Raw genomic sequence first — 14776 nt, 5'->3', positions numbered from 1 at the left:
GTTCTAAATATAGCTATTTTGATCTGTTTGTAATAGTCGCTTTTTATAAGAGATATCATTTATGTAAGCACGATTGATACTCATCATTGAATACATGTATGCATTTGCTTGATCAAAACGTTTTACTTGGATGATTTAACAACTCCTGGATTTTTGTCCTTAAAGAAGAAGTAAAATTGATCATACTTTCGATTTGATGATATTCAGAAATATAAATTATAAACTATAATTGTTTTATACTTTAATGCGTTTCATGAAGTTCGTTTGGTAAACGGATCAAATCAATACGAAGGGAGACTGGAAATATGGCACGATGGGTCTTGGGGAACAGTTTGCACTGATGAGTTTGATGAACTGTCAGCAACCGTTGTTTGTAGGATGCTGAATTATCCCCGGTAAGTAACAAAAATGTAATGATTTATGATTACTATATTAAACCAATTCGCAAAGTTTTTCAATGCATAATCTGGTTTAAGTGTTTGGAAATCCCAATAAATGAACTACAATAAATAAATAAATCGATTTTTAATTAGATTATTGAAATAAATTCTGTATTCTCCAACGAGAACGTTTGATACATTAATTGAATCAATGCTTGCTATGATACAAGTCGACAATTAAAATAAAGAAGTTGAAACACAAAAATTTTTAGGAGTAATTCTCAAGTAAATGGGTCCACATACTTTGGCGCTGGGACATTACCAATACATTTAGCCGATAATAAATGTACGGGAAATGAATCAAGTTTAGCTGAATGCCAGCATAATGGTTGGAGAAAGCATAATTGTAGTCGCAATGACAATGTTGGCGTATCCTGTTCACCAGGTAATCTTTGTAAAGATGTGAAAGAAGATTTTATCGATTAATATACTAGACAAATACTGTTATAACTAGAAACGAAATTATAAAAAAGAATAAAAACATTTTCCTAAACTTCACAGTCTCCGTCAATTCGTTTTATTAAATCTCTATTTCTAAAAAACAGTAATAATGATAATAATAATAATAATAATAATAATATTACATGAAGTAATAATGTAGGAATTTAAATTAATTTGTCTCGTTGTTGTTTTTGTTGCCGGTGTTCTAAATGCAGCCTCTTGGTTAAGACATGTAATTTTCAGATTCATTCGTACAAATTTTTATTTGCATGTGTTATTTTCTAAAATACCTTTGAAATTTATAAATTGCAAAAAGTATTGAATTATTGTTTTAAAATATTGACGCTATTCTAGAAGTTCGATTGGTGAACGGGTCAATTCAATATGAAGGTAGATTAGAAGTATGGCATAATGGAACTTGGGGAACAGTATGCGATGATGAGTTTGATGCGTTGTCAGCTACTGTTGTATGTAAGATGCTGAATTATCAATCGTAAGTAAAAATAATTTCAAAATATTGTTGCATATGTTTACATATATTTTGTAAACATTACCCTGACATCTTTTTTTTTTTGCTATACATGGATTACATTAAAAACGAAACAAATATCATATCTAATCATGTGAAAAATGTGTATCAATTTTTTTATTTAGTCTAAAGAAAGTACAGTGAACAAGTTTGTTTTTAGGTACTGTTTATTCTTGCGACATTACATTATCATTGATTTCTTTGCCAGTATTCCTAATATATGTTACAAAAATATCGTAAACATTACATTCAAATAGTTCAACAGAGGCTTAAGAAGCTATCCTGGTGTACATTGGCCTTCAAATGTAATATCTATTAACTGGGTAATCGAAAATCGGAAATTTTATTCGAAAGATGATAAAGAAATATACAGAAAGAACACTATTAAGACCACCAATGGAACTGTACCAAACTTGTCTTACTTGTGGTTGGTCTCAATTGTGAATATTCTTATCTTTGTTAAGGCTATATAACGATTCTAGGACATTTGCCCCCCTGCCAGTTGCCTTCGGACGTATGCCCATCTTTTGCGGTGCCGTACATTTGCCACATTGTATGTTTTGAAAGGGAGGACATTTGCCACTTTCAATAACAGTAATTAGATAGATATAATGATCTATAATTTGATTCTTGAAATAAATTCTGTATGGGTGAACTTATTTCCGGATCATCTAACCATTGACCGAAAGAACAAGAAATTTCCCTTCTCGTATTTTAAAAAGTTATTGTGTATTGAAGCACTGAGGAATTTCGACAATAGGCGGTGAATTTCGGTAATAAACATCTTTAAAACAGGGGTGGGTGGGGCAAATGTCCTCCCCTCAAATATTTTAAGGGAGCAAATGTACGCGTCTTCCAAAGATATCAGGGGACAATTGTCCGCCACTGCAAAAAGCGGGCAAACGTCCGGGGGGGGGGCAAATGTCCGGATACCAGTATAACATACTTTATGACCATGGTCTATTTTAGTCCTTTTATATGAACAAGTAATATGTATCTTAACCTTAAAATACAAAATAAAAGTATGTCTAATAGAAAAATATACTTCTGAAGAAATTTAATATCAATTCTTATTGGTCTGGTTTATATGATGTACATATTTCACCTATCAAACAAGAAGTTAATTTTTCAAAAATAAATGTGCAGAAAGCAACATTAAACAACTCTAGAATTTATTTTCTCACTTCATCGACCCAATCATAACAGTTTTGACACCTTGTTACAACAAGTTGCATGCCAAAGACCATTCAAGCAGATGAAGACAACAAACTAGTGATCTTGATAGATCTAGACGGTCTAAATAGTGCAATCAAATAAAGAATAAGAAACGAAAACTGGGATTAAATCTGATGGTCATATAAATGGATAAGCTGAGTTATCTTCTTTCCGGATCATCTAACCATTTCTTAAAATTTGTCTGAATAATTGTAGCGGGGTGGTTCTGTCGCTATAGGTGCCATACACATACACAAGGACACCCACCGGTTTTGTTTGTTGGAAGATATGTATAATGTTTGCTTCTGTGAAAAGTGGAATCTATTTTATGCGCACGCATTTAGTTGAGAGAGCATGGATGATGTTTCTCTTAAGGTCACTAGTAAAGTTTTTGCATAGGTAAAATATGAAAATAAAGTTATGAAATGTCCACAAAAAATGTTTCATTTTCAAAAGTGATTTGCATTTATATGCCATAGTGAATTAAATGTTAACAATATTCAAGAAAGGATTGTGGGTAGTCAGATTAAATGATAAAAATTTGACTGTAAAAAAATTGCTAATATTTGAAAAATAAATGTCTTATACTACGCAAAGGAGAATAAAAGTCATGGAAAGTTGTGTCTGCAATTTTAAAATGATGAAAACTGTGTCTGTGATGTCATAAGCCATCCTCAGTAAAATTGATAAACGAGCTTATTTAATTTCATAGAGATAAAATTGAATATTTCTTAGATAGTTTTTTCAATAACCATATTTGATTTTGCTTTTTACAATTTAAATAATTGTCCCGTCACTCATCACATCGCAAAGATATCATTTTATCTTGGAAATTCTACAAAACGCAAACTTAATAAATAAGACAATATCGCAATTTCCTTTATAACCTAGTGTCCCATTATCATTAAATATATCCAAAAATTGAAAATGCCTTAGATTTTATTATAATTATGGGTCCAGGTTCTTTATTCTACATGGTTTATTATATGGAAATGAAAAGAAAGGAATGAGGTATCTTGCGCTTGCTCATGTTTAGGATTGATTTATATATTTAATTTAAACGTTTTATGTGAATTGTTTATATTTTAGATCTTTTTATTCATAAATTTATCTTCAATGATTGATTAAGTTCGAAATCTACTCATTTATGAATAATTTTTAAATGTTTGATAACAAGAGTTTTTATTTAAAGAATATTTCGTCCATGTACACAACAACAAACGTTCACGGGTGTCGCGAGGATCGCGAAATTATATGACATGCTTTCCAAAAATGTGTAATTTTTTCCGGTGACCTCATAATTTTGTTTTACTAAATGTTATGCTCCGGCATAACCTTAACCTTAGAATAATAAAATGTACTTAAAACATGTGTCTGAGACATTTGTATATAAAGAGCTTAAGAATTTAAACTCATCAAAGAGTACTGGTTTAGATGAAATTCCTGCTAGATTTTTAAAAGATGCAGCTTCATTTTTTAAAATACCAATTACTTTTATCATAAATATGTCAATTTCAGAAAATTATGTCCCTGATGACATGAAAGTAGCTAGGGTAAAACCTTTATATAAAAAGAACAGTAATCTTGAAGTAGGAAATTATAGACCTGTAAGCATTTTAAGCATTGTTTCAAAAATTTTAGAAAAATCAGTGTATTCTCAACTTGAAAAGTTTTTAGTTGATAATGGTTTATTGTATGAATTACAGTCAGGTTTTAGAAATTCCTATTCCACTGACACTTGTCTTATCCATTTTATGGATCATATCAGAAACAATAATTCCAAAGGATTATACATAGGCATGATGATGTTAGATCTACAAAAAGCATTTGATACTGTTGACCATGATATTTTATGTGGAAAATTGAAATTGATGGGTATCTCTAATACTGACTGGTTTATGTCTTATCTTAAAGGTAGAAAACAAACTGTTAGTGTTGATAATATTTTATCAGATTACATGCCTGTTACATGTGGGGTTCCCCAGGGCAGCATCCTGGGTCCTCTTTTATTTTTGTGCTATGTAAATGACATGAGAATTAGTATAGATCAAGAATGTAAACTTTTTCTGTATGCCGATGACAGTGCAACTCTTTTTGCTCACAAAAATCCAAGTATTATTTCTCAAAAACTTGGACAAACACTAGAGTCTTGTTCATCTTGGCTTGTAGATAACAAATTGTCACTTCATCTAGGAAAGACTGAATGTCTTATTTTTGGTTCCAAACGTAAACTAAAACAAGTTAAAGAGTTCAAAATTGTTTGTAATGGACATACTATTGAATCCACAAAATCTGTTAAATATTTAGGTTTAAATATTGATGATTCTTTGTCAGGTGAATCTATTGTTAATTGTATTCTTACAAAGGTGAATTCACGTCTTAAGTTTTTGTATAGGCAAGCAAATGTTTTAGATTTTAGGACTAGAAAATATTTATGCTCAGCACTAATACAATGTCACCTTGATTATGCATGTTCTTCTTGGTACCCGAGCCTGAACAAGTGTTTTAAAAATAAGCTTCAAATTTGTCAAAATAAAATTGTTAGATTTATACACGGTATTGGACCTAAAGATAGTGTCAATAATGTTATTCTTGCTAATATGTCTTTACTAAATTTAGAAAACAGGAATAAGCAATTACGTCTTAATCATGTTTTTAAAATTGTTAATAACCAGTGCCCTTCATATATGATAGAAAATTTTATACCTGTTCGAGACATTCATTCTTATTCTACTCGAATAAGTACAATTTTTGGGTCCCAAGAAGTTATGGGAAAGATAATGTAACTTTTTTTTAAAAAGCAATTAATGATTGGAATTCCTTGCCAACATACATCAAAAAAATTAATAAGATAGGAAATTTCAAAAGCTCTGTGAAGGCCCATTTTCTAGAACAGTTAGGTTAGTAAATCATAATTAAATCCAATAGTATGACTAGATATTGATCTCATTTTTATTGTTTTCTTTTTAGCAAAGTTAATGGAAATACTAAAGTTTGATATTTTACGTAAATGACATCTTCCAGTTTCCAAAGTTTTGTAATTTTCAATGTTTTTGTGTTTTATATTGTATATTATAGTAAGTATATATCCAAGGATCCCATTGGAAATAAGCCTTCGGGCTTTCATGGGCAATCCGAGGTTATTGCACACTACTCTATACATGTTTCCACTTACGTCCTTGCATTTTATTAAACTAGTAAATTGATATCTAGTCATAGGAAAGAAAGAGTTTTAGATTTTGTTTTTAGTTATAATATTTTATTATTTAATGAGCCGTCTGTGATATTAATGTCTGACAAACTTCCGAAATATTTTATTACAATTGTGTCATCAGTTTTATATAAAATGCTAAAGTGTTTGTTTTATGTATACATGTATGTGTGTTTTAACCTGAATAAATATCTAACACATTATTGTAGATATGTTCTCCGGCGGAGTACTTTGTTATAATCCGGCGGAGTATTTTGTCATAAATCATGTTTCTTGACTTTCTCGTGATATTTGTGTTTTGGCGGGAATTATTTCATTGCTATATAAGTAAAATTTCAGTGTCACGAGACAGAGCTTCTAAGGATTTCAAGTTATTATGGATAGTATTTAGGTTCAAAATTCATGTATATTGTGTTCTTTCGGCTTTAAAATTATACAGTGTTAGCGAAATAAAAGATTGGAAATTATAGTTCAGTGTTTGTGCTCTCTATTAAAGTCTTTCTTGTGACTGGAGTAAAAAAGTGTAATTAAAGTATACTCCACCACATAGAAATTTGGCGCCGGAACCCGGGAAATCAAAAACTAGGATTTTCTTGGCGTGATTAAAAGTGAAGAAGGAAAAGTATGTGCTGTGTTTCTGTGAAAAGGAATTAATTATTGTGAATATATAAATAATATTCACGTTACAAATAGGAGCTTGTGAAAGTAAAAGGTATGTGTTTAAATTTACAAATTTATGGAGATGAACGAATTTGTATTGTGTTTAAAGTGATTAAAGTTAAAAGAGGGACAGAGTTTGATATTATGTATTAGTGAAAGTGTCTTAAGCAATACGAGTTGATTTAAAATATTTTGAAAAGTGTTGGACTACAGTGCATTTACAAAAATGGAAAAAGCAAACGTAAACATAAAGTTTATAAAGGGTGTGCGTACACGGTATATTAATGTACTTGATAAAGAGATTAAAATTGGTTTGGACTTATTGGATTCAGTTGAGGATGAATTGCCAGAAGAGTATAAAAACTTACAAAAAAAGGTTAGTGAATGTAGATATAAAATAAATATTTATGTCGAAAAGTTGAGTGCTCAGTCAGAAAAATTAGCTTATGCTTTGGGGGATTCAGATGACGATACCTCTCAAACAATTATCGAAGATGATTCTGTTTTAACTGAAAGTGCTTTGTCATTATCGCATAAGCTACAGTTGTGTGAAGATGATCTAAAGGCATTAATAAAGCGTACAGAAACTAGAGATTCTGTCAGTGATAGTGCAGTTCAAAGGATGTGTGATTTGCAGATAGAAATGCAACGAGACTTTTTCATTCAGCAACAGGAAAAAAGTGATCGACAGTTTGAAATTCAAACAAAACTAATGGATAAGCAAATATTATAAAGAAAAGAAACAACAGTCAAACTTCCAAAGTTAGACATAGCATCGTTCAATGGAAATCGATTACTTTGGATTGAGTTCTGGGACTCCTTTGAAAGTGCCGTTCATAAGAATGAAAGGTTATCTCCAATAGATAAGTTCAATTACCTGAAGGGAAAGATTACTGGCGAAGCGAGAAGTGCGATTGCGGGATTGACTCTTTCAAACGAAAATTATCAGGTTGCTATTAAAATACTTAGAGAGCGATTTGGAGACAAACAAGAAATTATTGATCTCCACTATAAACAGCTTCTGAATTTAATACCAGCTAGACATAGTACAGAGAGTTTAAGATATTTCATGGACAGAATTGAAAAGCATCTGTGAGCCTAGAAGTATTGGGTGAAAATCTAGAACAACATATATTTGTATCTATGATTCGCAGCAAATTACCAAGCGATGTGTTACTTCAATTAGAGATTATGAAAAACATTGATGAAAAATAGACAATATTGAAATTACGTGATCTGTTGCGACAATATATTGTATATTATAATATAAAGACAAGGCTCCCAGAAAATCAAACACAGCGTGGTGACAAAATTGAAAAGCCTCAACATTATCAAATGACAGGTGGTGTTCCTTATGACAGGAATCGTGGAAGAAATTATGTACCAAAATACGCTACTGGATCTCTTATTGTCGGAGAAAAGAAATGTATAACACGGCAATTTCAAAGAAAATGTAGATATTGTGAAGGTGCTCATTGGAGTAATGAATGCACTATTTATAAAAGTATTGACGATAGAAAAAGAAGATTGAAAAGTGGTTGTTTTAAGTGTCTGAAAGACAGTCACAAAACAAATGAATGCAAAAGTTCAAAGTTATGTGTGTATTGCGGCAAAGTGAACGTACATCACCGAAGCTTATGTAATAAAAAGTTTTCAAAACACTTCCAAAAAGAAAGTGTTCATTTGTCAGAAGAAATATTAAAGGAAGAAAATCCAAGTGAAGAAGCTGGACTATTATCCTTAAACGAAACTGTGCTTATGCAAACGGTGCTGACTGACGTTCGTGGTGCAAAAAGTCTGAAGAGCGAAAAGGTACGTCTCATCCTTGATTCAGGTTCACATAGGTCATATATTGCCAAATCGCTTGCAGACCGTCTAAAGCTAAAAGGAGAAAAGGACCAAGAAATAAACATTGTTACATTTGGCAGTGAACGATCGAGAGTGATCAAGACAAAAAACAACAAAATTAAATCTGAAAATGAAAAATGGAGATTATTTGACCATCGAAGCAAATATTGTGCCAAGTATAAGTGGAATGATGCAGCGTACTAAAGTTAAAGATAGCCAGAAACAAAAATTACTTGAATTCACAAAAGATTTGACCCTAGCTGATAGCATACCAACAGAAACAAAATCAGATGTCTTAGAACTATTACTTGGTAATGACTATTATTTGGATGTGATAGAGTCAGAAAAAATAAAAGTGAGTCCTGGATTGTACCTCCTATCTTCAAAATTTGGATGGATTATTTCTGGACGAACAGAGCTTGATGAGACGATTCAGGATACATATGATGCCAGCATGTTGATAATGACACATGGCAGAAATGTGATAGAAAATAAAGTGTTTCAAGAAGTTGATCCTTCCCTTCAAATGCAAACAAATATAGAAAATTTCTGGAATTTAGAAGGAATTGGGATAACAGATAATATTACTAAAACTGATGATGAAAAGGCAATGCAAACTTTTAAAAACACACTCAAAAGAGAAAATGGAAGGTACCAGGTCACGTGGCCTTGGAAAGAAGATATTTCAGAATCAGATCTACCAGAAAATAGAGGATTGGCTGTTGGAAGACTTAAATCACTTGTAAAAAGGATTCAGAAAATGCCAAATTTGATGGAAAGGTACGATGAAGTGATTGAAGATCAATTACAAAAGGGTGTTATTGAAAAGGTTGAAAGAGATATATGTGATGAAATAAAGCATTATATTCCCCATCACGTTGTGATCAAACCGGATAAAGCAACGACAAAACTTAGAATCGTTTATGATGCGTCGGCAAAAGTGAATAAAGAATATCGCAGCTTGAATGAATGTTTATATAGAGGTCCTGTGTTACTTAGAGATCTTTGCGGTATGATCCTTCGATTCAGAATGCCAAAAATAGCTGTTATTTCTGACATAGAAAAGGCTTTTCTCCAAGTTGCCTTACAACCACCGGAAAGAGATGTAACAAGGTTTTTGTGGTTCCAAAACTATAAAAATCCTATTGTTGATGACAATCATATACAACAGTACAGATTCAGCAGAGTTCCATTTGGTGTAATATCAAGCCCATTTCTACTTGGAGCAACCATTGAGAGTCATCTAGATAAATATAAAACTCCGTTATCAGAACAGCTTAAAGAAAATATTTATATGGATAATATCATATCAGGTGCAGACACAGTACAAGACGGCATTGCTTTATACAATGAAGCAAAGATGATATTCAGTGATGCAAAAATGAATTTGAGAGAATGGATTACTAATAGTGACGAAGTTAATCGTTCAATACCTGAGATAGATCAAGCAAAAGATAAAAAGGTCAAAGTTTTGGGATATGTATGGAATACAAATAATGATAATATAGCTAATCAAGGATCGAAGACTCTGCGTGAAGAGCTATCACTATCAAAAAGGAATGTGTTGAAACAAGTAGCATCGGTATTTGACCCATTAGGATTATTTGCTCCTATTACAATGAGAGGAAAGGTTTTACTCCAAAAGGTGTGGAGCAAACACCTGGACTGGGATGATATACTTCACAAAGAAGATGTGACTGAGTGGCTTGAAATAAAAAGTGATCTTTTGAAGATAGAAAATGTGAAAATAAACAGACATGTAGGAAATTCAAACGGAAAAGTTGGTGCTAAAAACATGCTTATATGCTTTTGTGATGCTTCTATCAAAGCATATGCTACAACAATCTATCTTCGACAGGAGTCAAACAAATCAACTAAAGTAGATCTTATATTCAGCAAAAATAGACTAGCTCCGTTGAAAGGAATGTCAATACCTAGACTTGAACTCTTAGCAGTTCTTATTGGAGTCAGATGTGTAAAATTTGTAGCAGCCCAATTGAAAGTGTTGCTTACTTCAATGGTGATAATGACAGATTCGCAGTGTGTATTACAATGGATTAAATCTGAAAAGAAGCTTCCAACATTCATTAAAAACAGAGTGAATGAAATTAGAGAGCATGATGACATAGAATTCCATTACGTCAACACGAATCATAACCCTGCAGATATTGCCAGTAGAGGATGCACACTATCGAAACTAGAAGAGAGTATATGGTGGAACGGTCCAAAATGGTTGCAGAATCCAATTGAAAGTTAGACTTATATGAATATTCAGTCAATGGATGATTCACCATATCTTCACTGCACAAATTTAGACAAAAATGAGCTAACAAATGATACCACTGAGCATGAAGTGAATAAATGTGAAAATGTTGAATTATGTTCATCAGAATTAAAACAAGAAAGTGTTTTAACCAAACAAAAGATGTACATCAATTCTCCGTTCAATATTGACGAAGACAAATATTCTTCAGTTACCAAGTTAATACGAGTAACAGCATGGTGCAAACGTTTTATAAGGAATATTTGTGAAAAAAATTCCACAACTGGATATCTTTCTTGCAGCGAATTAGAAGAAGCAGAGGATTTGTGGGTAAAATATCTTCAATTGAAACACTATTCTGAGGAACTGGAGTTAATCAAAGTTAAAAAGACAAATAATCTAATTAGACAGCTCGACCTATTCATCGATAGTAATGGTGTATTAAGATGCGGTAGTCGTTTGCTACATTCAAGTTTTAATGAAGCAGCAAGATTTCCAATTTTGCTGCCTTCCGGAGAAAGAGTGACGTGTCTTATTATTGAAAGAACACACTGTAGAATATTGCACAGTGGAGTTTCGCAAACACTTAGTGAAGTTAGGCAAAGATATTGGATACCACATGGCAGAGCTTCAGTTGGAAAAGTATTAAAGAAATGCAGAATATGTCGCAGATTTGAAGGAGGCCCATATAAGCTTCCACCAATGGCTCCGTTGCCGAAGTCACGCGTATCACAGGCTACGCCATTTACTAGAGTTGGTCTTGATTATCTCGGACCATTATATATAAAAGAAGATAAAGTGAAAGAAAAGGTATGGGTGTGTCTATTTACATGTCTTGTAACTCGTGCTGTACACCTCGAAGTTGTACGAGATATGACAGCCAATAGTTTTTTGATGTGCTTAAAAAGATTTATAGCTACAAGAGGAACGCCTGTGGAACTTATAAGTGATAACGCAAAACAATTCAAACTTTCGAGTGATATTATCAAGCAAGTATGGAAAACAGCAGTGGAAGACGAAGACGTTCAAAATTATACATCAAATATCGGCATCAAATGGACATTCATCGTGGAGTTGGCCCCTTGGATGGGCGGCTTTTATGAACGCCTTATCGGCATTGTAAAACGTGCTTTAAGAAAAACAATTGGCAGAAAACTCCTATCGCTAGAACAGATGACGACAATACTAAAAGAATGTGAAGCTGTTGTGAATTCGCGACCTTTAGTTTATATTGGAAGTGATTTAAAGTCTTCAATTGCATTGACTCCAAAGCATTTCATTTGCTTGAATCCTTTTACTGGGAATACCATGTACGGAGTGTGATGATAATGATCCCGATTATGTACCTTATGAAAGCAATGCTGAAAAACTTTTAAACATTTGGAAAAAAGGTCAAAAACTCTTGGACAACATTTTGGCACATATGGCGCAACGAATATCTATTAAGTCTTCGCGAGAGAGAATGCAAAGCAAATTAAAATCACCGCGAATTGAATCGCATTTTTGTCCTAGTGTTAGTGATATAGTGCTTATAAAGGATGATGTTTCCCGCGGACAATGGAAATTTGGAAAAGTAACAACTTTGAATAGTAGTCGAGATGGAAATATACGTTCAGCCGATTTACTGACATCATCCAGAAAAGTGATAAAACGACCATTAAATCTCCTATATCCAATTGAAGTAGTTAATAAATAAAAAAATGAACAGAGAAAATGTATATTATCATTATCGTCGTGGGATGGTTGCAAACCTGCAAAATTTAAATATATATGATTTATTGCTTGTCATATTAAAATATGAGGAACAGTGTTTATTATAAAAATATTATGTGACTCTTTATCACTCATTTAACAGACATTAGTTCGCATAAAAGATGCTTATTTGTATTACAATTTGTTTAAACATTTGTGCTTTGATTTGTTTTGTATTAATGATACTTATTGATCAAGTAAAGACATTTGCTTGTTTATGTTTTGTGGGGAATGTCGCGAGGATCGCGAAATTATATGACATGCTTTCCAAAAAATTTTTCCGGTGACCTCATAATTTTGTTTTACTAAATGTTATGCTCCGGCATAACCTTAACACATTATTGTAGATATGTTCTCCGGCGGAGTACTTTGTTATAATCCGGCGGAGTATTTTGTCATAAATCATGTTTCTTGACTTTCTCGTGATATTTGTGTTTTGGCGGGAATTATTTCTTTGCTATATAAGTAAAATTTCAGTGTCACGAGACAGAGCTTCTAAGGATTTCAAGTTATTATGGATAGTATTTAGGTTCAAAATTCATGTATATTGTGTTCTTTCGGCTTTAAAATTATACAGTGTTAGCGAAATAAAAGATTGGAAATTATAGTTCAGTGTTTGTGCTCTCTATTAAAGTCTTTCTTGTGACTGGCGTAAAAAAGTGTAATTAAAGTATACTCCACCACAACGGGACGCAGCCTCTCACAATATTCTGTTACACAAAGCAGCAATATTTTTAAATTTCGCATTTGATCAAAATCTCACCAATGATCCAGGTGTACGACGACCAAAACGATGATTATTAAAATAAAGAGCCATTGGCTTAAATAGTATGCATGCATTAAATTGTTTTTCTTTTCTGATTGTTTCGAACGTAATTGACTTACGGCAGATATGATTTTAGACGTTTGGAACAAAAACTTAGGAGGCAAAAGCACTTAAGTATCTATTTGATTCTAGAATGAAATGTATTCATTTTTATGGCAAAGTAGTATAAATTCAAGAGATGGAATTGATTTGAAAGTGGCATTAAAATCGAAAATTGCAATAATTTCAAGTAATCATTTTAGAACTAATCCTCGAGTATTTGCGGAAGCTCACTTCGGCGGTGGAACATTACCAATACTTTTAGACAATGTTCAATGCACTGGAAGTGAAACAAGCTTAAATCAATGTCTAAAAAGGATTTGGGGAACTCATGATTGTAGCCACAATGAAGATGTTGGTATTTCATGTGCACCAGGTAACCTTTGTCTGATTAAAACTGTTTCAGAATACACAATTTAGACACAGTACTTGAATTAAGTCAAATTAAAATTTAAAACCGTTTTACCTTTTGAAAAGGTTTTTCTGTAAATTCAACATGAAACCACATTCTATAATGATATAAAAGACACTATCACCGTTCAAAAAATAATTAATATTATTTTTACCTTAAACATATACATTTTTATGACTTCATACATCAGCTCTTAGAAATAATGATAATTATTACTATCACCACCACCACTATCATCATCACTATAATTATTATCATAATTATCATAATTATATGACGACATGCGGTGTAGTTGTTTAAAAAAGTATGTATTTTTATAGTTCGATTGGTAAACGGGTTAGGTCAATACGAAGGGAGACTGGAAGTATGGCAAAATGGATCATGGGGAACAGTATGCGATGATGGGTTTGATGTGCTGTCAGCAATTGTTGTTTGTAAGATGCTACATTATTCATTGTAAGTAACTAACAAAAGAAAATCTTATTTTAGCAAAGATTTACATACATATTAAGAGTGATCTGTATATATTAATATTCACAATTACACTTATACTTACATTTTTCAAGCTGTTGGAAAGAGTAAACTTTTTCAGTTGCTCCAAAACACGATGTCTGTATTATTAATAAATTTCACCGAAACAGTTGTTCCAATATGTCATCTGTCCCCTTATAGAAGAATTACTACTAATCACAAATGTTATCAGACCTTTCCGCAGTGATGAGAATGATGTCCTGTGGCATCCACTTTTGCGTAGCAAACTAAAGTTAATCATTCTCATTTAAATCCTAAAATCATAAGAACCAGTTTACACAATTGTTATCCGCATGCTCTGCTTCAAAATACGCTTTTACTCAAACGAAAAATTAACAGTTAGGTAAACAAATTGGTAAAAGGAAAAATCCGAAAAATCATTTACGCTACATTTAACACTACGAACAGTGGTTTATTCCTTTTTTAATTATTGATTTCCTAATAGCGTTTAACTACTTCATGTTTCGAAAAAATAGTACCATCATATATATACACACATACCACCACATCGATATGCCAGTCCAATTACGGCACAACGCCTAGCAGAACACTCATGAAAGCATAGCCACTGCTCATCCGCCATCACAAAAATGATGGTTTCAGAACAGC

General features: G+C 32.4%; 1 protein-coding gene across 1 annotated transcript in view; it reads left to right on the top strand.

Annotated features, from left to right (window-relative positions):
- LOC132723347 (deleted in malignant brain tumors 1 protein-like) overlaps positions 1–14776 on the top strand; it is a 44158-nt gene that overhangs the window by 22854 nt on the left and 6528 nt on the right. The window contains exons 9-13 of the mRNA XM_060708044.1: positions 260–395; positions 653–825; positions 1236–1374; positions 13428–13600; positions 13957–14092. Of these exons, the coding sequence (XP_060564027.1) occupies positions 260–395; positions 653–825; positions 1236–1374; positions 13428–13600; positions 13957–14092 (757 nt within the window). The remainder of the gene's footprint in view (positions 1–259; positions 396–652; positions 826–1235; positions 1375–13427; positions 13601–13956; positions 14093–14776) is intronic.

Source organism: Ruditapes philippinarum, unplaced genomic scaffold (genome assembly GCF_026571515.1).
Source record: "Ruditapes philippinarum isolate M1 unplaced genomic scaffold, ASM2657151v2 ctg2253_1_1_1_1, whole genome shotgun sequence".
NCBI lineage: Eukaryota > Metazoa > Mollusca > Bivalvia > Venerida > Veneridae > Ruditapes > Ruditapes philippinarum.
This window is presented reverse-complemented; position numbering and strand designations above follow the sequence as displayed.